This window comes from Saccostrea cucullata, unplaced genomic scaffold (assembly GCF_032062105.1).
Source record: "Saccostrea cucullata isolate Sc308-1 unplaced genomic scaffold, CSIRO_AGI_Scuc_v1 ctg325, whole genome shotgun sequence".
NCBI lineage: Eukaryota > Metazoa > Mollusca > Bivalvia > Ostreida > Ostreidae > Saccostrea > Saccostrea cuccullata.
In genome coordinates, this window is record NW_026923278.1 from 12,477 (window position 1) to 34,996 (window position 22,520).

At 32.7% G+C, this 22,520-nt stretch overlaps 2 protein-coding genes and 1 long non-coding RNA gene across 3 annotated transcripts in view; 1 reads left to right on the forward strand and 2 right to left on the reverse strand.

Annotated features, from left to right (window-relative positions):
* Positions 1-19,418, reverse strand: part of LOC134263636 (probable dimethyladenosine transferase) — a 27,632-nt gene extending 8,214 nt beyond the window's left edge. The window contains exons 1-2 of the mRNA XM_062746007.1: positions 19,287-19,418; positions 16,525-16,598 (exon numbers count right to left, since the gene is read on the reverse strand). Coding sequence (XP_062601991.1) covers positions 16,525-16,598; positions 19,287-19,344 — 132 coding nt within the window. The 5' untranslated portion in view covers positions 19,345-19,418. The remainder of the gene's footprint in view (positions 1-16,524; positions 16,599-19,286) is intronic.
* LOC134263634 (uncharacterized) lies at positions 1,095-7,554 on the forward strand. Its single transcript, XM_062746006.1, has 8 exons — positions 1,095-1,335; positions 1,698-1,798; positions 2,654-2,773; positions 3,897-4,073; positions 4,296-4,435; positions 4,809-5,012; positions 5,639-5,861; positions 6,446-7,554. Exons 1-7 carry the CDS (start codon positions 1,162-1,164, stop codon positions 5,854-5,856), a joined length of 1,134 nt encoding a protein of 377 aa, XP_062601990.1. The 5' UTR covers positions 1,095-1,161; the 3' UTR covers positions 5,857-5,861; positions 6,446-7,554.
* LOC134263635 (uncharacterized) lies at positions 7,980-9,432 on the reverse strand. The gene is made up of 3 exons (XR_009991324.1): positions 8,926-9,432; positions 8,693-8,838; positions 7,980-8,180 (listed from the first exon to the last, which is right to left on the reverse strand). It is a non-coding gene; the product is annotated as an uncharacterized LOC134263635 (long non-coding RNA).
* Positions 19,419-22,520: the final 3,102 nt, after the last annotated feature.

Sequence of the window (22,520 nt, forward strand, 5' to 3'; positions counted from 1 at the left end):
AGTGGTTCTTAAGAAGAAGATTTTTAAAACATACCACCAAATTTTCACTAATTCTCAATTATCTCCCCTTGAATAAGGGCATGGCCCTTTTTTGAACAAACTTGAATCCCCTTCACCCAAGGATGCTTTGTGGAAAGTTTGGTCGAAATTGGCCCAGCGGTTCTTGAGAAGAAGTCGAAAATGTGAAAAGTTTACGGACAGACAGGCGGACAGACAGACGGACGGACAGACACCGGACAAAATGTGATCAGAAAAGCTCACTTGAGCCTTCGGCTCAGGTGAGCTAAAAAGGAGCATCGAGGATCTGATTTTCATCAGCTTGATTTGGAACAAGACATTGTAAAAACATTATAAGTTAACTCCATGTATACTGAAAGGAAAAAGAAACGCAGGGTAAACTTTTGAGGTGAATTAAATTTGTTTTTCTTAAAATACTTTTTAGTTTTCTTATCTACCTTTGAAAATCATCTTTCAAAAAGATAAAACCAAGTTCGCATATGATTTTGACTAATTATTCATGAGTTATTGAAGCTCAAATGACGATACCCCCCAAAAGTGAAAATCGAAAACTCTCATTATCTTCAATGTCTTTCTCGTGCATTTTTGTCAGAGTCTTGTTTCTCCTTTGCATGGAATTTCATCAGAGTGTTTATCTTTCAAATTCTGGCTATATTTAGCATGGGTAACCACGCAAAAAATAAGTTAAACGGTGCGCGCATGCGCCAGTGAGAGGAATACAACCGTAAGTTGACTGGCTCAAAAAACCAAATTGCGGGACTGTTTTCTTTCAAATTTCGTATGAATGTAATGATTATAATCGTCTACTCTATAAATGGCTGTTTTTGTGGTAGTAAGGTGGCGATTTAAGAGATGGCAGGACGAATAACCCGCTCGTAACATGGCTCTGTTTCGCGTTATCGTCATCGTCACGGTTGATTGAAAACCATTCCAGACCCTCTCTGACAACGGGTAAAAAGTTTTATGGGGGAAAATTTACAAGAGACTGCTTAGTAAACCGTTGTTGCCTTTTTCCTTAAGTAGGCAATTTGAAATGAAGACCCCATTGAACTTCCGTAAACTGTGCCAATTAGGGTCTGTAAGTCTCGTCACGTGACAGGCGAGATTTTGCGTGAAAGTTGACTTCCGGGTACATTCGCTATTATGGCTCTTTCGATTTTGTATTGGGTCAAGTATGTTGAGGGGCACACTAAGTTAACTAGGAAGAGTGAGGCAGCGGTGGAAAGTGGGAGGGTCCTACGGTTTGTAGTTGACGAGCTGAGAGTTATTAATGCCTGCGTTCAAGCCTCAATGAGAGATACATCGTACAAAGTACAGGTAGGTACTTCAGCATTCGTTTTAGAGCTTGCCTTTCAATAAGAGATATTTTTTATTAACTGAAAAAAACATTTACAAGATGAAATTAATTGGTTTGTAATTGAAACTTAGCAGGATAAAGAAGGGTTTAGTATCTTGGGTTTTGAAATGTATACTGGAGCTGTTTTTCGTTCGTTATGAAAAGGGGGGGGGGGGGGGGGGCAACATTAATAATGAAAAATGCTTATGAAGTCTGCGGTTTTTCAATATACAACCAAATTAATATATAACAAAGGTTGAATATATTTTACAGGTCTAGGCCTATACATTCTAAGGTGTTATATTAATAACACTTTATTAAAAATTGTATCCATACTCCATAGATATTTTTGGATGCTGAAGACGGAATTGTGAAGGATGCAACATGTCAGTGCCCAATGGGACAATACAAATGCCACCATGTTGCTGCGGCATTGCTCTTTGGGTATGAAGAATAATTTTTAAGAAAATCATCTGAGGTCTTTTGCACTGAGGGATTTGAAATGTGAAAGCTTAAATATTTTGTCCATATTTCATTGATTTATCATTGTAATTTGTACCCAGATGATTTTAGGAGATAAAACCACAGGCACTTGTTTCTATAATAATTTTTTTATCTTATAGTATTATAATAACACAAGGTATCCAACTCTTATTTACACGGAGTAACCCCTCCCTCAGAGACACACCTTTTATCTCCATAAACAATGTCAAAGATCTGCTCGCCGAGTGGAAAAGTCGAATTCAACCATGAAATGATGTATACTGATAATGGGCAGAGGTTTTGATTGGCTAAAAATCTGTTTCTAAAATTACATCGGAGTAATCATTTAATATGTCGAAGTAATGTTATGAAATATGAGAGGTAAACAAATTTTATTCATTAACTATATTATTTAGACACTTGAATTGAATTTTCAGACCAACATTTTTTTTTTATTTCGCTCTCTGTCCAGGATTAGCACATACCATTTCATAGTTGAATTCGACTTTTCCACTCCAAAAATTCTATTTTCTGCCATTGAGCCATATGGTAAATATAATTATAAACTGGACAAGGTTTGATAGTAGAAGTGTCAGTGTAATTGATAAAAAAGCTGAATGTCTGATTTTATGGAAACAGCTTTTTTTCTGGAAAGATGGAGTTGCTTAGCCTCGCTGGGAATCAGGGTTCAATGAAAAAAAAAATGTACAAACAGTACAATGTACATATGAACTAAACTTTTTGATTTTTAAAATTCAAGTAAGCGTGTGCAAAATAAGAAGTAGCTTTTGAAGACATTTTATATTTCAATTACAGCTATAAAAGAGCAAGTAAAACAGACATAAAATGTTCTTGGCTGAAACATCCAAAGTCGGCACCACCAAAATCCACTGTTACGATAGCTGAGCTGTATCCCCCAAAGCAGCAGGATTACAAGTATGTGTTAATAAGCAATGTCCTTAAGAATTCTTTAATATAAACATCAGGGTATGTGAAACTTGAAAAATTCTGTCAGTCATTTTTGACCTGCAACTTTCACAGGTTAGCATTATATTAGTTGGACTCCATTTGACGATGTATGTAGTGCACAGCAATTAAATCAGTGGATGTTAAATATTATATAGAAGTTAGGCAAAAAATATTATGAAACATGCTTAAATGTAAGGGTTTGTCAGTCTTAAATTTTCCTTTATTTATTTTTTTGAAAATTCAAGTTCAATTGGCACTATAAGTTGTTAGATCATATGTAAATCAAAACTCATAAAAACAAAAAAGGTTTTAATTAAAATCAAAAAAGTTAAAAAAAAAAAAAACAAAAACGACCCCCCCCCCCCCAATATTAAATGACTATATTTTTAAAATAAAATATCCCCCTCCCCTTATCTACATGATCTACAGGTACAAAATTCCCATAAAGAGGGATATGGAGTAAATTCAGATCAAGAAACATGACCATCTTATACTGAAGTTATGCATGACATCTACAATTTTTTGTTGGTAAACGAGACAAAACTGACAAGTTTTGCAAACTCTGAAATATCACATAGTACATTAATCTAATAGGAAAATGTTTTTTGAAATACTCAAATTATGTAGAGCACTGACAAGAAAAGTAACGGACAATGACAGATCATTTTTGTATCATCAGCTGGGACAGTTGGGGCGCTTCACAGGTTGCTGTTCTTTGGAGTTTATTTTTCAGTTTTGAGGAGTTCATTTTTCAGTTCAGCCTTGTTTACATGTTGATGTTGAAAGTGTGCTTGATTTTTTTGTCTTCATTGTTATACTGAATCCTGTTGATGTGGATGTACTATTTATTAAGGATATAACTAGGTTTTATAGTCTTTTACCTAACATTACCTTTACAAGTTAGTGTATATCAAATAAGAGATTACAAAAATCTTGAAAACACAAAGTATATATATATTCTGGTACTATGCTATACTAATTTAGCAAAATATGTTGTAGCTTTACACTGGATTCTCTCAGAGGAGCCCAAGACCCCTGGCAGTCCAGTACCATTGATTGAAGATTTGCTTATGAGCGAGGCGTACATCAGTGCTGATGATCCTAAAACATGGCTTCGAAAACACCTTATTATCTCTCCAGAAAAGATTATGGAGGCGGCATTTATGACAGCTGGCCAGCGTGAAAACTCTCTGTGGGCTGCTATTAGAAAATATAGATTTACAGCTTCAAATTTTGGCCTAATTATTGGAGCAGCAAGACGAAACAGGTATCTTTAAATTCTATGTTTATACAAATATTTTCAGATGGTTACTACAATATATCTTAAATTCTATTTTACTTAAAATTCAAATTCCTAGTTGCAAGTTTTAGCAACTACATAAATAAATATCTGATGCCAGTAAGGTTTATACAATATTGATGATTTTTTTTCTCACTAAGAACATATGAATTAATTTTGAAATACCCGATTTGTAATATTCTTTTATAGATTGTCGGAGTCACTTAAAAAGAGAATTTTAAGTGCTTACAACTTGGAAAGAAGGGCTCCTATTCAGTGGGGTATCACTCACGAGAAAGTTGGTTTGGAAGAATACTGCAAAGCAGGTTCAGTCACAGTTTTGCCAACAGGCAAGTAGTTAAATTGTGGGTGCATTAACATCAAGAGTGTATGAAAGTTAAGAAATAACAAATGCATAAAGTGCATAAACAAATCTTTAGTACACAACCTTCCTTATTTCATTTAGATGCATGCATTTATATGTACAATGTATTTTACCAGCTACATATATACCTTTATATCATAATGTTAGTGCTTGTCTTTTATATTATAAGAGTAGATTAGACATGAAATCAGAATTATTTTACTGTACACAATCAACTCTGTTGAGCTTTAATGTAAATTAATTCCTAAGTCATGTAAGCAGCTTAAATCGACAGATGTTTACATCATCACTTAATGAAGGTATACATTTATGTACATGCTTGTACTTTTGTATTTCAGGTATATGGCTGCATGAATCAGGAGTCTTAGGGGCATCACCTGATGGCTTCGTTCAGGGAGATTTTCCTAAAACTAACATTGTCCACCTTCAGCAGAAGGACCAGCCATCAAAAGTGCCTGCTATCGTAGAGGTGAAATGTCCCTTTACAGCCAAGGACAAGACCATTATGGAGGCATGCTCAGATATTAAGGATTTTTTCCTAGGTATTGCAGAGCAGATACATATCTTAACAAATAATATTTACATTTGCAAATGTTTTCCTTTATATAATACTACTGAAAGCAAGCGTTTTTATAACTGTATAAATACAGGTACGGGGTCAAGAGGTCATAGATATTCGTATGGATAAATGTTCGACGTAATTTCTCAGTGACGTCATAAAGGGTCGACGCGCGTTCAGTGGATTACAAACATGCCGTTGGATTTGAAAAATAATGCATTTCACACGTTAAAAGTCACAATCAGGCAAATTTAAAGTATGAATAAGTCACAAATGTAAATATAAGCAATAAGGTATCATTTTTTTAGTTTTATTGGGATGTAAAATGGGTTGGCGCATGATCAAATCTTCCGGGCTTTATGGGATTTGATCACGTGACCAACCCGTTTTACATCCCAATAAAACTCAAAAAATGATACCTTATTTCTTAATTATTAGATGCCTTCCTATTGCTCCTTTTAATATCGTGTGTTATAAAATTATGGAAGTAGCAATAAAAGTCTAGTCACTATGGTAGAACTCATTTAGTAGCTCAAACACTATCAAAAGAGGATTTATTACATTTTAAGGAGAATCTACAACAGAATAACTTTTACTTAATTTTTTCAGTTGATAATGGTGGAAGCTTATCATTAAAGACCACACATGATTACTGGCATCAAATCCAGGGCCAGCTCTACCTTACTGGGACAGAGTGTTGTGATCTGGCTGTGTGGACCACTAAAGACCTGCAGATTGTTAGAATTTTTAAGGACAGGACATGGGCCCCCAACATATATGCCCTGCTTGATTTTTATTTTATGGTGTTTTTGGAATCACTAAAGTGAATCAGGTTAGTAACATTGGTAATATTCTAAGATCATGGGATAGACAAAATCCAAAAAGTTGAACTTTATTTGTGAAATTCCATTTTCTAAATGTTTTGATATGAAATACATCAATACCCTATAATCTGACATGAAAGTTTTGGAGGAAGTTCTCTTTTAAATCTTTGCATTAAAATTTTTTCAACAGGTTTTTAGGAAGAATGCAAAAAAAAAAACAAAGTGGCTTTAAAGGACAACTGAATGATAAATGATGTTATTTGTTTTCACAATTATACTGTAAATCCTGTATGAAAATTTTTACAAACTGAAGTAAATTCAGTTCTCTTTCCTATTAATTTTCTTTTTGAATTATGAAATAATACTGACTGTGAAATTCATTTCTGGTATCTTTTAATAGCATATCTAAATTTCATATTTGTCAGCAATTTCCTTAAGAAGAGGTGCTTGAAGGTTTATGAAACAACAACATAGCTGAAAAATTTTGGTCGAAATGTGTCGATATTGAGCAGGAATGTGATTTAGAATATCATAGTTTTTGATGCGTTCATTTGCTCTCTCAACATGAATCCTGGCTTTCCCTATTTTGTAGCACAGTGCAGCCTCCTCCTTTGTGAAGTGTGCCTTCTGTGACAGGAATGGTGGAATGTTTAAGGAAACACCAGAAGGAAGCTTGTCAAAAATGTTAAAACCCTTATCTGCTAATATGAGGTCTCCTGGTTGAAGCTGATTCAACACTCCACAGTGATCTACAATGGCTGCATCCGAAGTAGACCCAGGATACAAGTCCGAAGAGTATACTAGTGCACCATTTGGTGAAACGCATGTGACTGCCTTGACAGTGTGTCTGCTCTTATAATTACTGTAAGAGAGGGACTGTGAATTCATGTCTGAAGGAACATCTTGCAAAATTTCTGTAGCATCCATAGCTATACGAGCAGATGCAAACTCTTCAAATGACTTAGGCATTGACCCTTTACACTTAAGCTGACTAGGAATACCTACTTCATTCAGAATTCCATCAACGAAAATTTCGTGCAAAACTGAAACGTAAGTGTTAAAAATGTTCGAAATAGTGGCCCTGCTTGTTACAAATCTAACTGATAAATCCAGATCACGGCAATTTAGACGCAGCTTCATCAATGTAATCAGTAATTGATCCTCAATAGAGAAACAGTTCACAGTCCATCCAGCGTAGTAGTTAAATGGTGCCATTCTGTACAGCATATTTACCACAACTTGAAATACATCAGCTGGGAAGGAGGTGTAGAGCAACATCTACAACCGAATTAAGCTTGTATAGTTTATGGGACATTGTCAATATTGAATAGGGAACATGCTTTGTTGATATTCTTATCACCTGTGTACATTTTATTGTTTAAAATCTTATTTTTAAATATTTAAGACACATATTATTTAAGAAATAAGGTATCTTTTTTAAACATCTATCAGTCACAAGATCAATTCCATAAACATGATAAAACCAAATTTATGGTGACTTTGATCATGCTAACCCTTATTCGTAGCTTGATAAATGTTTTAAAATGATGCAATATAACTTGTTTTTACATTTGTGACTTATTCATATTTTATATTTGCCTGATTATAACTTCTAATGTGTGAAATATTTTATTTTAAAATCAACGGCACATATGTAATCCATTGAATGCGCTTTGACCCTTTATGACGTCACTAAAAAAATTTGTCAAAGGTTTATGACATTCGAGGAACCTGTATTTATACGGTTATAAATATGCATTGCTTTCAGTAGTCATAGTGTTATATAAAGGGAAAGATTTGTAAATATAGACGTCAAAACATTTCAGTTCATTATTTTACTGTATAATTATTGTAACACTAATTGCCCTTGTCTAAGTCAGTGCCACCACAACAGTTTAAATCTGAACAAGCAACAAACACTGAAAAGTTTATATTGTATTTTTTTATTTCAAATACTTTATCTATTAAATTAGTCATACAAACAAAGTTGCATGTATTTTGATATGTTCATCAACTTGATGTACACTGTAAACGTATTGACGTAATGTAGTTATATGTAACATAATACATTTGAATATGAAATTTACTTTTTTTTTTAGCTATTTTGCATGGTATTTAAAGAAAAAAGAATGTATTACTATATGAAGTTTGTAAAAACACTTCAGTGTTATTTAAACTGTATTGAATAGAAAATACATTTGCTCCTTCTGTGCAACTTACCTTTTCAGTGTCATTTATGATGTCTTTTATTGACATCTTTGGCTTCTGCAATTTTAGATCCCTGATTTCTTCTTGCAAATTGGCAATCTGTTTTTCCAAGGCTGACACTGTAATGTGTAATTCATTTTGTTCAATCACATTATTATTTATTAATAAATATTTTCAGGGGATAATTTGAATCGGATGCATTTTAAAATCTTTTCTGAATGTTCATGTACAAATATTTTGGTATGGGTGAAATAAACTAAACTGAAGCTAGTAAATATTAGAGCAAGTATATTTTAAATGAGTCTAATCATAAAAATGTATATGCTGTAAAATTATTGAAATCTATCTAGTAATCAGTATATTGTCTGTTCTAGAATATTGTCCATTAAATGTTAATAAAATGAAATCCTCATCATTTTAATTGTTAATCAGTTTGAAAATGTATGCTGTGGAAGGATTCTTTGAAAGCAGTGGTGTCTGAATTAGAATGTTTTACCACACTTTTATGTAAAGAGTATTTATAAGAAGTATAAAGAGGCAAATAGATACTTAACATCACAGGGCTAATGAGGATTCAAATTTTATAATTTTCTAGTTTTCAAAATGCAAGTCTGTCAAATATTTTGGATACCTTCTTTAGAATGATCTTTTGTGTCTGTTTGTTCGGTACTGCTGCAATAATCGTGATCTGTAACAGAATGGTGCGTCCTGACAGCAAGAGTCATGTCATTTTGTATTGGATGGGAGGAGGATGATGCTACACTATCCAACTTTTTCCTTGAAAGATATAAAATCTTAAAAAACGTATAAGAAGTCAAGGCACTTTTTTCAGTATAATTTTGTAGGACTTTTTTTGCCAGTTACCTCTTTGGAGTGTTTATTTCAGGAAAATACCCCACATTCTTGCTATATGCAAAAATTGTGGGCCCAAATTCCCTCTTTCCATCTGTGAAGTGGCAGCTGCAGAGCCTGTCATTTGAGTTGTACTCCCTGTCTGCCCGTCTGGAAAAGGATATTATGTTTAAAAAATCTTTTTAAAAAGATGTTTAGAATAAATTCTGGTGTCATATGTTTAAATATGATAAATTACTAATCAATAATAGTATTTAAAATGAGTTAATATGGTGAAAAACTTCACTGCAGAACATTGTTATATTGTTTTGTAAAAAGGATGATTTAATCTTTACTTATGGAAGGGTGGGGAGGGGGAGGGGGGTAAGGAACTGAACAAGCGATTTCATTGTAAATTTAATCACAATATAATATTGTCAAATAAAAGTACACAAAGCTGCTGCGATATAAATGGTGTTTTCAAACATCTGCGTCCTTAAAAGCATAGAAATACACTTGCAACTTTAGTTTGTAACAAGCATCTTCAAATGACCTCTAAATTAACACAGCGATATTATTGAGGTATTCTTTTTCTATATATTAACTCACCTGCATCTGTCAATCCATTTTTTCCGTTCTTTTGTGTCTGTTGGGAATCGGAATAAACTGCACATCTGTTTTCCCCCTGTGCGATGCGTGCAACCGATTGCAAAACAATACACCATATTGTTACTACGAACGCTGATGTACCCGGAAGTCGTGAAACGAAAGTGAAAGCAAACGAGACTTACAGACCCTAATAAGATTTGTTGACAAACTCGTCGTTATCAAATTACACGTGTTTTGGGCTTGTTAGCGTTTTCCCTACGTGACGTCATAAATTTTATGGTTGAGTAATTCTGAATACTGATTTTGATGCACAGTAACTAAATTTCCCTTCTGACCAATTTTCGTAATTTTCGGTCATGTGGTCAAATTTTTATCGAAAATTATGCTACCCTGCGTTTCTTTTTCCTTTCAGTATATGTCAAAGTTAAATGGGAAAATTTCAATTTTGTAAAGGTAACTTTATCTCCTGGCCTACTCTTCCTTGGAATTTTACATGTGGTTTATTTACAAACTAATATTGATCAAATGTCAGGAATCAAACTGATTTGTGGTTTACTAATGATTACCAAGACCTCATTTATCATCATTATAATGAAGCCAGATTTCTTACAGCTGAGATTGTCTTTTTTTTCTTTCTTCATAGGTGCACAAGTACGGAAGCCCATTAGTGACAACCTCTATATATAAAGAAAAACCGATATATATAAAGCAAACTTCGATATATAAAGGAAATGCAATATATATAAACAAAACATGTATATATGTAAAGGAAATGCGATATATATAAACAAAACTTGGATATATATAAAGGAAATGTGATATATATATAAAGGAAACCTGGATATATATATCTAAAGGAAATGCGATATATATAAACAAAACCTCGATATATATAAAGAGAAATGCTATATATATATAAAGAGAAAATTTTCCACTACGTGACCTGTTGCGCTCGGCTGTCCATCAAGATTATATACAGATTAACACCAAGGGGGGGGGGGGGGGGGGGGATCAGTTACAGTACTCATGTATAACTTTCCCAGAATCGGCAATATGTTTCTATTTAATCATGTTAATAGTGTTTATTTGTTTGTACATGCATATATCAATGAACTGAATTGTAACATTACTTAAAATAATGCACTTAATTGAGAAGAGCAATTGAATTGATTAATTGAATACATTCATGAAATAAGTATATGTGTTACATTAGAAGATTAAATCTAAAGTTTAAACTTATCTTGATAATTTTTATAGACAAATTTAAACTTAGATTTAAATCTTTAATGTAACACATGCATCGTATTTTCTGTGTTTTTATTTGATTTACATGTATTTTGACCCATTTCGTTAATTTTTACAACCCAACTTTTTTTTTTGTGTGTGTGTGTTTACCAAACTTAATACCTTTGGTTTCACAACCGAGAATTTATGAAAATAATGTTAAACGTGGAGTCTTAACAATTCTTTTAATGCCCTAGTTCAAATTTATATTTAAACTCATTATAAAAAATAATTTACTAGTATGCCCATTGATTATATATGTATATAAAAAAAAGAATCGGAATGGGAGAGATGGAGGTATCCACTTCATTTGAATATAAGGGAAGAAAGCGACATGTATATTACCGTAATAATTTAAGGTCTTTTGGTATGAAAAAATCAAGTATTTGTGAATAAATAAAAAGAAACGAGTTAGTGCATGCACACTTACATAATTAAACTGCGGATTTTTGTCCCACGTCGTAAATTAATTCGATTTGAAATCCTCCATTAATTATGTAAAAAAACATAGTAAAACGTTAAGGTCAAGATCTAGTAAATAACTTAAGACTAATTTTTTGGTGCTAGATCAATTACGACGTCATAATCAATTTCAACTTTCCTTTTCCCGTACTTTACGGCTTTAGCAGAATTATGTAGAAAATAGGGTATTTTCATGACTTTCAATTTGAAATCATATGAAAAGTAAACCGGATACCTATATTACATTTGATATTGATTTAAAGAAGAGGCCATTAACATACTAATTACCGTTTTCTGAAAGACTGTAGGCAATCTGGATACATTTCCTTTGTCAAATAAGAAAAAACTTCCATATTCATGACTGGTTTTCTTAATTTTTCATTGAAAATGACAGTTTAAAATACAGTTTTTCATCTTGTTTACCTACAAATTATGCCCCGAAACACCCTATTTGACCAAGCTAAAGTTGTAAAGCATCAATAAAGGAATTTATTTCCCAAATTTGATAAATCTGTAGGCACCTTTCATTTACTAGATCTTGACCTTAAAGAACTTATAAAACAAGATAAAACACTTGTATTTTGCACTGAATTATATTTCGATTGAAAAAGACCCCCAACCAGGGATGGGGTAATTTAATAAAGTAATTGTAATTGAGTGTAATTAATTACATTTTTCAAAGTAATTGGAAGTAATTTGTATTTGAGCAAGCTTTCAATTACAAGTAATTGAATGTATTTAAATACATTTCAAAAAAGGTCATGTATTTTCAATTACTTTTCAATTACATTTCAATTACTTTTTTCAAAATGAAAGTTTATATTTAAAAAGGTGTCTCATACTGATACCTAGTTTTATACTGGTGGGTTTATATTACTTATTCCCATGTTTTATAAATCTCAGTTCTCCCTATTCCCACTTGCAAATAACATTATGATTGTTTAGATAGTTAATTTGTTTTACAGCAATTAGACTAACTATATCCCCTTTTAGATTTATCTGTATTCTATTCATTTTAAGATAAAAAATAATGAATGGAATTGTGATAGATATTATTTATTTCCTTCAAAAATATGGATTTGAGAAAGTAACAAAAAAGATCTTGCCATACACCATACTGGTGTAGCATGGGCTTGTGTTTGTACAATAATTAATTGTCTCATAATGTTTAATTTGTTTATACAGTGTGTCACACTCATTATAAGGTAAAGGTCTAATTTTGACCAGGTGTAAACCCCTATCATACCCAAGAACAAAAACACTGAATGAAAGTTCGAATTCGATTGCTATGAAATCTTATTTTTAAAAAAATCTTTATTTTTTTTTTTTATAAAAATAAAACTCGAAGTAATTGAAATGTATTTAATTACATTTCTCAAAGTAATTGAAAGTAATTAATTACATTTGAAAAAATCAATGTAATTGTAATTGCAAGTAATTGACAAAATTATCAATGTATTTGAAAGTAATTAATTACATTTCAAAGTAATTGACCCCAAGCCTGCCCCCAACATTAAGTGCAATGTAATATACATTTTAAGCAGAAAAGTTTCTTATTGGTGTTATTCTGCCCAACACGTCTGAAATGTAAGAAGAGCAGCAGTTCTTTTAGCTTTAGTTTTAATCGTCATAATTATCAAGATACACAAATGAAGGAAACACGCTGAATACCGTCATGAAACAGCCACATCAACTGATTGCAATCAAAACATTGGACCGGGAGCTGCTTATCATATGTTAGCGAAGTCTCTGTTGTAATGAAGGTCATTAAACATGTTAAAGGTCAGGCGATGGAATTTTTTCTCTTTATATATATCGAAGTTTTGTTTATATATATCGCATTTCCTTTAATATATCGAGGTTTTCTTTATATATATCGCATTTCCTTTATATATATCGAGGTTTTCTTTATATATATCGCATTTCCTTTATATATAGAGGTTTGCTTTTATATATCGCTTTTCCTTTACATATACAGGTTGGCACTAATGGGCTTCCGTACACAAGAGCCACAAGCACACATTTAATAATGATTCTCATTCAATGTATAAAACTGTTATAAATATTAATTAAAGGAGAATCTACATCACAGATTAACTGTTCATTTTAATGACAAACCATACCTAAACCTTACCCAATATAATAACTTAGAAAGAAATCAGTTCTAATAGTCCATTAAGTATTTGAAAAATTAATAAACATTGAATTAATTTAATGCCTTTAGTAATTGCTGCTCTTCATGAAATTACTTCGGAAATAAAGAAAGAAAACTGTTGATGATCATCATCCAAAGCTCATTCAAAGCTCAATAAACATCAGCTGACGGAACAATATGCTCCTCATTTAAAGCACGTTCCCAGGGAACAAATGGGGTCCAGTCTCTCCCATTAAAAGCATTATCATTATAGACTCTAACTTGGACGAGGGATTCCCTATGGGCTGTGACGCTATTGATCTTTTTGTTCATGAACAGAGCAGAATTCGTAATGAGCTCATTTTATGGCATTTTTCTAGAATGGCATCTCTGCGTATAAGAAATCCAATCTCATACATACAATCAACTTCTGCAAATATAGGCACAATTTGATATCCCGAGTTGTTGTCATGGAAACCACAAGGTTTTGATTGATTTCCCTGCACTCTGAGTGGAATGTCTCATTTTTTCCTTGAAAAATGATAAAAAAATAAAAAACCTATTTGACAAATAAATTTCCAAGATGTATCAATCACCATAAGAAAATGAATACACTGATTAAGGAGATATTTAAAATGAATGTTTCTGTTCTATTGGCATAAGAAATAGAGGAAGTAAAAAAGAAACTAATAGCAATTACTTATATGTGCATCTTATTTACAGTCACAATTTTATACTTGGAACATGTTTTCACACTTTTAGAGATAAAAAAAAACTTCTGCTGTGATATAATAAATAAATGTTCTTTTATTAGAATGAAAATATTTACCCTAAGCATAAAAATTAATTAAAAATAGTCCGTTGTTAAACCTCCCTCTTGAGAATTTTTCAATCATATGGAGATCTCCACTTGCTGGTGGAGGGATACAAATTTAGACCTTCACTCAACACTCAGGGCCACTGATCAGCAAGGGATCTTTTACTTCCCAACACCTTCTGTGAAATGGGACATTGTTTTATAGGGTTCTTCCGAAGGACTGTTCTCTACATCTCACAGTGGGATTTGAACCTGCTACATATAAAGGATCAACTCCTTACTCTGACTCTTGAGCAGATGCTCTAACCACTGCGCCATGCAGGTGACTGATCTGTTATTTTAAATTTACGTGACAAAGTTCCTGTCTAAATATTGTGGCTTTACTCACTATCCTGAGAATTAATTATGTGATTTTAGGCAAGTCTTTGAATACAATTTTGCTGAGACTTTTAATTCACTGACAGCATCTCATATTATTTTAACATTAGTAAAATTTGTAATTAAAATTTCTTGATCATTTCAATCTAAATTTATGATTGAATTTTACCAAATTGAAAAAAAAAATATTGGTGTTCCAAATAAATGAAACAGAATTGTTTCATCATTATAAACTACAAAATTTCTTGGCATTATGGAGGAAAAATCTATCATTGATTTCTATGGATTTGTTTAAAAATCCCTTAAGTTTCCTCAAAACTCTCATGTCACCAATATATTCTGGGGGGATTATTGTGTTTCTATCCACGCTATAGTTCTAATCAATATGATAAGTCTTGTAAATCTTTATTTATGATGAAGAGAACCCAGAACTATTACATCCTGTCACGATTGAAATGCACTTCAGTTCTGCTTCTAGGATATAACACAAGAAAATGAAACACGAAATCCTACTCCATTCTCTCATCAAACTTCTGAACAAGCTTGAAGAAAAATTTAACAACTGTATATTGACATCTTAAACAATTGAAGGTAAATCTTTCTTAATCAGATTAATCCAAGGAGTGTGCCTGTTTTAAGGGAAAGTTCCCTCACACGAACTTTGATTTCAGATAAATCAATAATTATTACTTTTCTGGGCCAAAATAGGAAGTTCATTTTAACAGCAAATTATAGAAAGAGATAATAGAAATAAGAAGTTTAAACCCTTAAATAGAAAGATTGCCAAAAAGAAAAGAAGGTCTTATTACTCTCAATGAAACAATAGGTCAAAACCTTAGTCCTAAGTGTGAAAGTATATCAAAATAATATTTTGTCACATTGCAAAATAATATCAGAAATGCAACAAAATTGGAGATTTTCCTTCCCATCATCACGAGTGTTGTTAAAACTGTCAAGGTTTCTCCAAATACTTTGTTGAAATCCATGTTTTTGTAACGTATTCAATCTCACAATTGCTAAGAGGGTATGACATCTTGACATCATAGCCTCTGACAGTGTGGTACAAAAAGACAGAGGCAAAAGTAATGAATTTTAAAAAATGAAATAAATAGAAAATTTAACATTTTGTAATTGAACTCTAATAGAATTTATTTCACAGGTGGCACAGGATTTTTCTTTTTATTTTCCATTTGTGCTCTGCACTCAGGTCATGAAAATTTCATAAAATCCTGTCCAACTTGTGAAGAAAATTCCATATCCAACTATTTAACACTAATTATCCTCTGTATAAATCCTATTCTGCCATGTGAAAAGAAAATGCAGTCCATTTCCATTTTATGCCTTTATCAAATTTATCTTACCACTACTGCAAACATTAATTAACAACACCCACCCCCTCCTTCATTCTCATCAACATTTAACTGGTAATACTGAGATAATATCATATTATATAAATTGCTAAGATACCCAAACAATACTTAGTTTGTATTTAAAAGACTAAAACTTGCTGTTCATAGTTTGTATATTTGAATTACTTTATTTCTTATACGGTAACTAAATTATGCTGTACTTGTAGGCAGAACAGTCTTAAAGGCACTCTGGTGTTCCCCTCACAAGGATAAACTTGGGCAAATCTCAAATACAGCTTGAGAGTGTATAGCCCTAATACACTTATAATCTCTTCCTTCAGGTTTATGTTCATTTTAAGTGCATAGTCACTTCTAATCTCTTCAGACAGTGGCAGACTGCATCAGGCATTGTCCAAGGGTATAATTTTATCTTTCTGGTTTGTCAAGGCTGCATCAGATATAAGCATTCATTGAATTTCATTCTAATAGTCTTAAACTATTCCTTAAAAAAACAATGATTCCACTGTTTCTTAAATTCATTCTTTTTTTTTAAATAATGAATCACTTTTGATTTATTGTAAGTCTTACTATGCACTTACCTTCTCTATCATACTATTCACAACCAAGGGATTTTTCAGGATGTGTTGACCAAATTCTTTGTTAAAATTAATTCCTGAAAAGTAAAAAAATCATACACTGAAGGGTAAGTGATTATTACACAGCTATACTGATTAGTGTTGGCAAATCGGACGATTTTTAGTAACCGGTTACTCGCTCAATCTTCCGATCGAGTACCCGGTTACTCGGATGATTTATTCAAATGTATCATTTATCTCATCTTTTACTCATCGGTTCTAATAAAACACGAAGGTATTGTGAATTAACTTTATTTATAAAGTTAAAAAGAATACGCATGCAATATCTTGAATTTTAAATATAATTATCATCAAAAATTAATTAAATAAGAAGAAAAATAAACATTAAATGTTTCACGCTATTTTACAATGGCGTTCATCAGATTTACTTTTCAACCCCGATATATGTCACGATCAAGGAGAATAATTATTTATAAATTTGAAGTCACGATAACACCAATTCACATTAATTACATTTTACAGATATGGAATCAGCTGTTCTTTTAGAATACTTCCAAGCTATACATATTTGGCGGCATCTTGTTAAATTATTTAATGAGGTAATTATAACTTGTGTATTACCTTGGCAATCAAAGCTATCAATTAAGTGTGTTAAAACCAATCAATCGTAGTAGTGAAACCATAGATCATTAAGTCTAACGGTAAGGAAAATAGAGAAATGTTTATTTGTACGCTTATAAACAAATTAACATATTAAGTTATTTACCATACAGTGAAGGTAACCGAATAGCAATGATTATTACACAGCTATACTGATACAAACACAGGAAGAACCCCCCTCTTCCACTCCTCTTTCCAATCCCTTCCCAATCAATATTATGAAATAGGATTTTTTTAAATGTAAATAAAATCACAAAGTGTAAGGAGCCCATTGTCACAATAAATTTCCATTTTCGCTTTTGTGTTTCACGTGTAATTGTGGTTATTTCTCATTATTCTTCTCATCTTTTGTTGATGTTCAGGTTTGAAATGTCATTGTCGTGGTCAGTTTGATTTAATAAACTCCCTTGTTTTGAATTTTTGTCGGATGGTAGAAAATTCAAAATAAGAGAGTTTATTGGTCTGTAGAGACAATATTAATGGGTTAGGAGGTGGATAAAATATACAAATTGGTTAAAGAATGTGTCTAGAATAAGGGATTAAAAAATAGTAGATTGACCCATGCTGGATCTATAGCATTATGGTACAGGTAAAAGAGTTAGACTTACAAATGAAACCATAACTCTACAGTTCTGCAGCTAGCAGTCTTATTGGACTGACAATGCTGGCAGTCTGGTTGAGCATTTGGCACCCCTGGGGTGTGGTTAAGCGGTACTCTAGGCTGAGGTCAAATATTGTTAGGAAGAGTTTCAACTACTTCTTTTGAATAATATATTTGTACTAGAATGCAACTGCACTCAATTTAACATGTTCCATTCATTATTGGAGAATATGATGATAGCTTATTGGGGGTAGTTAAATTACTAATGAGCCCCTTTTGGACCTGAGTAAAAATACATGTGAAATTGTTCTAACCCAGAGAAAATGTTACTGAAGAAGGGTTAACCTTTGTCACAAGTTCCCCAACCAATGAACTTGTCCATTGCAGTAACATAGCATCATTTTTGAAAAGAGGGAGGGGGGAAACCTGAGAAAAAAATTTTAACTTACCTAAAAAAAATGACAAACAAAAAATATATTTTTATTATAGGTGTTAGTATACATGTATATGCCCCAGCAAGTGAATTGATGACCTAGCATGTATTTGGATAACAGAAACTATAAACTAGAATATATGTCCCTGGCTCTTAAGCCCTTAATAATCTCAGCGAATTTGTGGAGACTGATTTAGGCCTGCTGCACTTCAGAGATGAAATGTACTGTACTACTACTATATAGCTAGCAGGTCTGGCACAATCTCTTGATTAAGCTATATAGCTTGATTTAGCTATACATTGTATAGCTTTATTAAGCTATTCAAAATAGCTTGATTAAGCTATTTTATCACACCTAAGTAGTAATTTTGTTTTATTCAAAATCAGCACATGCCCCTGATCGGCCATATTTCTGAGAAATCGCTGATTTCCGTGTTTGTTTGCTTTATATTTAAATTATATTATACTTTATGCTTAAAAAATTATCAAAAATCCATTCCAATAGATAAAAGAAATAAAATGACATTAATCAGAAAACAGGCTTTTTACTGGGAATAAACATAGTTTGAAAAACATGAAGTGTTGTGCGTGATGTTTTGGGGTAAATAAACATGGCACGGAAGGATTTACCTATCCTGTTAGTATATAGGTCCCTGGTTCAGTAAACAGTTCAGCACAATGAGAAGCAATCATATTTATCGATGCCTCAGCGCACACAGGGTAGTGTCCAGTTACTCAAACAATGGAAATTCATCTTTTGCTTAAAAGTATTCAACAGCTGCAATGTTAGAACTATCTATGATCTGAGTTGTATTTTTGATAGTCTAGTCCACAGTACATATATGAATAGTCAAATACTTGCGACTTTTTGTTTATTTCTTACAGAAAATGTTTTTGTGAAAACTATACATAAATAGCTCTATCAAGCTTTTTGAATAGCTTATATAGCTTTGAAAAGCTATATACTTAATCAACAGATCAAGAGCTTGTGCTGGACCAGTGTCAACGTTACTTCAATGCCAACAGATACACTGCTTCTATTACTAAGTAATCAATGAAACAATCCATTACCTTGTTTTTGAACATCTTGATGTACTCTTGATTTCTTTGACACCCGTTCTTTAGGCATTTTAAAGATTCTAAAGTGAAAATCATCAAAAGTAAAAACTAAAATGACAAAATGTTTACTTCTGACATGTGTTTCCGGTTATTAACTATAATGTGAATTTCGATCCCGATTGATATTCAGTCAGAACGCCTTTTTTTCTGTGGGGACACGCATTACATTCTATGAACTAGTCCAAAATATATGATGTTTTTCGGGATTTTTTAACGATATTTGCGAACCGAATTCCTGGCATGTAAAATATCAAAATTGTTTTTTTTTTAAATTGAACATCTATATTTCGGACTATCTATCAATTTACTATTTATTCGTGTCATTTTCCACGGGCACTGGAAGTTAATGTAAATAATATAGTATGTGCATACTATATATTTACATTAACTTCCAGTGCCCGTGTCATTTTCCAAAGAAGTTATTCATAGGCATCGGAACTGGGGGAAGGGGTCTAAGCGGTGAAATCTCCCCACATTTTGCAGAGATAGGCATAGGATAATATAGGCATTGATAATTGGGCTTAGTCCCAAACGTTTGTTTTTGGTTGGTTTAGCCCCCCCCCTTTCTATTTGCTTCCGATGCTTACGTCATTTGCAAGAATTAGTTCACAATCTTTCAGTTAATAGACCTGAACATGTTGTTTATCAATGTAACGTATGGAATTTGTAAAAGTTTATATCTTGCGACTGGTTATCTCCAATCTTTGGCAAAAATCATTATGGTAACCCACACACATAAGTACGTACAATGAAAATATTAATAAGATGCTGGAGTTTTACATTGAAAATATCTATGTAGCCTTTGAATTAAAGATTAGGTCTTCTGAAAATAATCATTAGGAATTCCGATGGGCGCCAGTTGTGCTCTTTATTATCCGACACATGAAGCAGAATTAAAAATCTTTTTTGTTTATTAATTTTTCAATTTGAAGTTGAAAATGATATTTATCCTGTATTCATTCTTAAACTTCAAATTGAAAATGTACATGTAAATATTAAAACGACGACTTCTGCATAAGAAGAAGAAAACTTGCCTTGTTTTATTTCGATATAAATTTATCGACGACGTTTATCATTAAAATATCTATTTTCATTCATATATCAACCAAAGTGAACTCAAAATAAAGCCGAATTTGCCCATCGTCGCAAACCACGGCCAAAATCTAGGATCCTCTCCCATTCTGGAGAGCTATATGCGGACTCCGGACCGTGGCTTGAGACGATGGAGTTTGCCACACATGCTTCATACTTGGATATTCTGCTTATGTCCAGATTAAACTGACATATTGGATGACTTCATGATCAGCTTTCTCTTCGTCAAATTTGTTTAAGATAAGATAAGATAATATGATAATATTCTATTATACAATCACCTGATTGTGCCTCCCAAATAACATGATCCAATACTTACATATGTTCTAGATATGATAAATTTTAACAGAGAAACAAACTACTAACAAATGAGAAAACGAACAGAACTTAATTTCGTGTAAAATTCCCATTTTGCAAAGTCTACAGTCGTTTTAATGACATTACATGTATTTGCAAGAACCTATCGTTGATGGGGGGGGGGGGTGTTATTTCGAATGGCATCCTTCCCATGAATTGTTAGGCTACGTTTAGGCAAACTGAGGACGGATAAGTCCGTTACCTGTTCAGTATTAAGGGTTCACGATGTGGCCAGTTGACAAGGGATGCTAGCTTCTCTTGGGCACCTGTTTCCAAGGAGTCCGTGTTTTACCTTATATACAGTAAAACTCGTTTAGTACGAACACGGATACATATTGTATTGCGAATTCACGGACATAGTGAAGCTATCTTGGATCCCCAGCTATATAAATTTAACGAATTCCTTATATGGATATAACTTATTAGTAATTACGGATATAGCGAAGTAATTTCATAGGTCCCAATTACTTCGTTTTAACCGATTTTTACTGTACTCACAGCACGTATTTTCATGGATTTTTGAAATTAAACTCCGTTTCTCATCTTCATCTTTTACTTTATTTTCCAAGGGCCCTTAATTAGTGAATTAACAAACATACTAGTTCTATATAGCCTTTTAGGTTTTGTGCTAGACTGACATCGAGTAAAATTATGAATTAATCCAGCAGTGTGTACCTTCGCCTTTACATTGATTTTACTCAGTATTACGTCAATATTTAAAATCATGTTTGGGTTTGAAAACTTTTATTTGATCTTATTTTACTCAATATTATCAACAGTATTGAATAGTGATCCATCGATCAGTATCGATCATAGCCAACATATTCAGGTACGGATCCGGGGATTTTTTCTCCAAGGGAGGTTTCCGCATCAACTCTCACAAATGTCAAAATTGGAAATCTAAAAAAAAAATTACTTACTTCATTGAGTTTAGTGGGGAAGGTCATCCTGTAAAGGGGCACATGTGGGATTTCGGTTTTGTATCTTAAGGGGTTTCAACTCCGAAGGTTGACTTTTACATGAGGAACAGGGGGCATGCTCCCGTGTGTAATAATTACTGTGACATCATTATTTTTCGTGGGGGTTTAATCTCGTGGTTTTTGAGGTATGAAGAGACCCACGAATTTATGTCCACAATGAACTGAATTTTTTCATGGATATTCTGTTCAACAATTCTAAATCTACGAAATTAAATCCCCAAGGACTCATATTTTTCTCAAACCACGAAAATTTGACCCCATGAAAATATGATTTTACAGAATTTATTAAAAAATCATTTACGATAATGCTTACAATTAACAGTGTTTTAGTAATACCGTTTAAGATTTTTTAATAAATATTTATCACACACCGAGAGCAATCCCCTGTGCATGAGGCACATACATTTTTAAAAAAAAACTTTGCTTATGATTCTTAGGGGCCTAACGACATTAGCACGGGCACAGGTACTTGTAGACAGCCCCACCCCCCCCCCCCCCCGATAGTCAATCCCGGGGCTTGTTGGACATTTGTTTTTTTACAAATTATATTTATTACACTTATTCGTCATGTGTACAATAGGGAAAAAATCGTAAAACCCCCAAAATACCCCTCAATAAGAGAGAAAGTATGCCACTCCGGTTTGTTTACGTTGTATCCCACTACCACGCCTTACTGAAAGTCCAAGCTAAACTTGGAATTGTCCTAATAATAGAAAAATTCAAATTTTTATAGAGGACACTGCATCCAAATCTTACG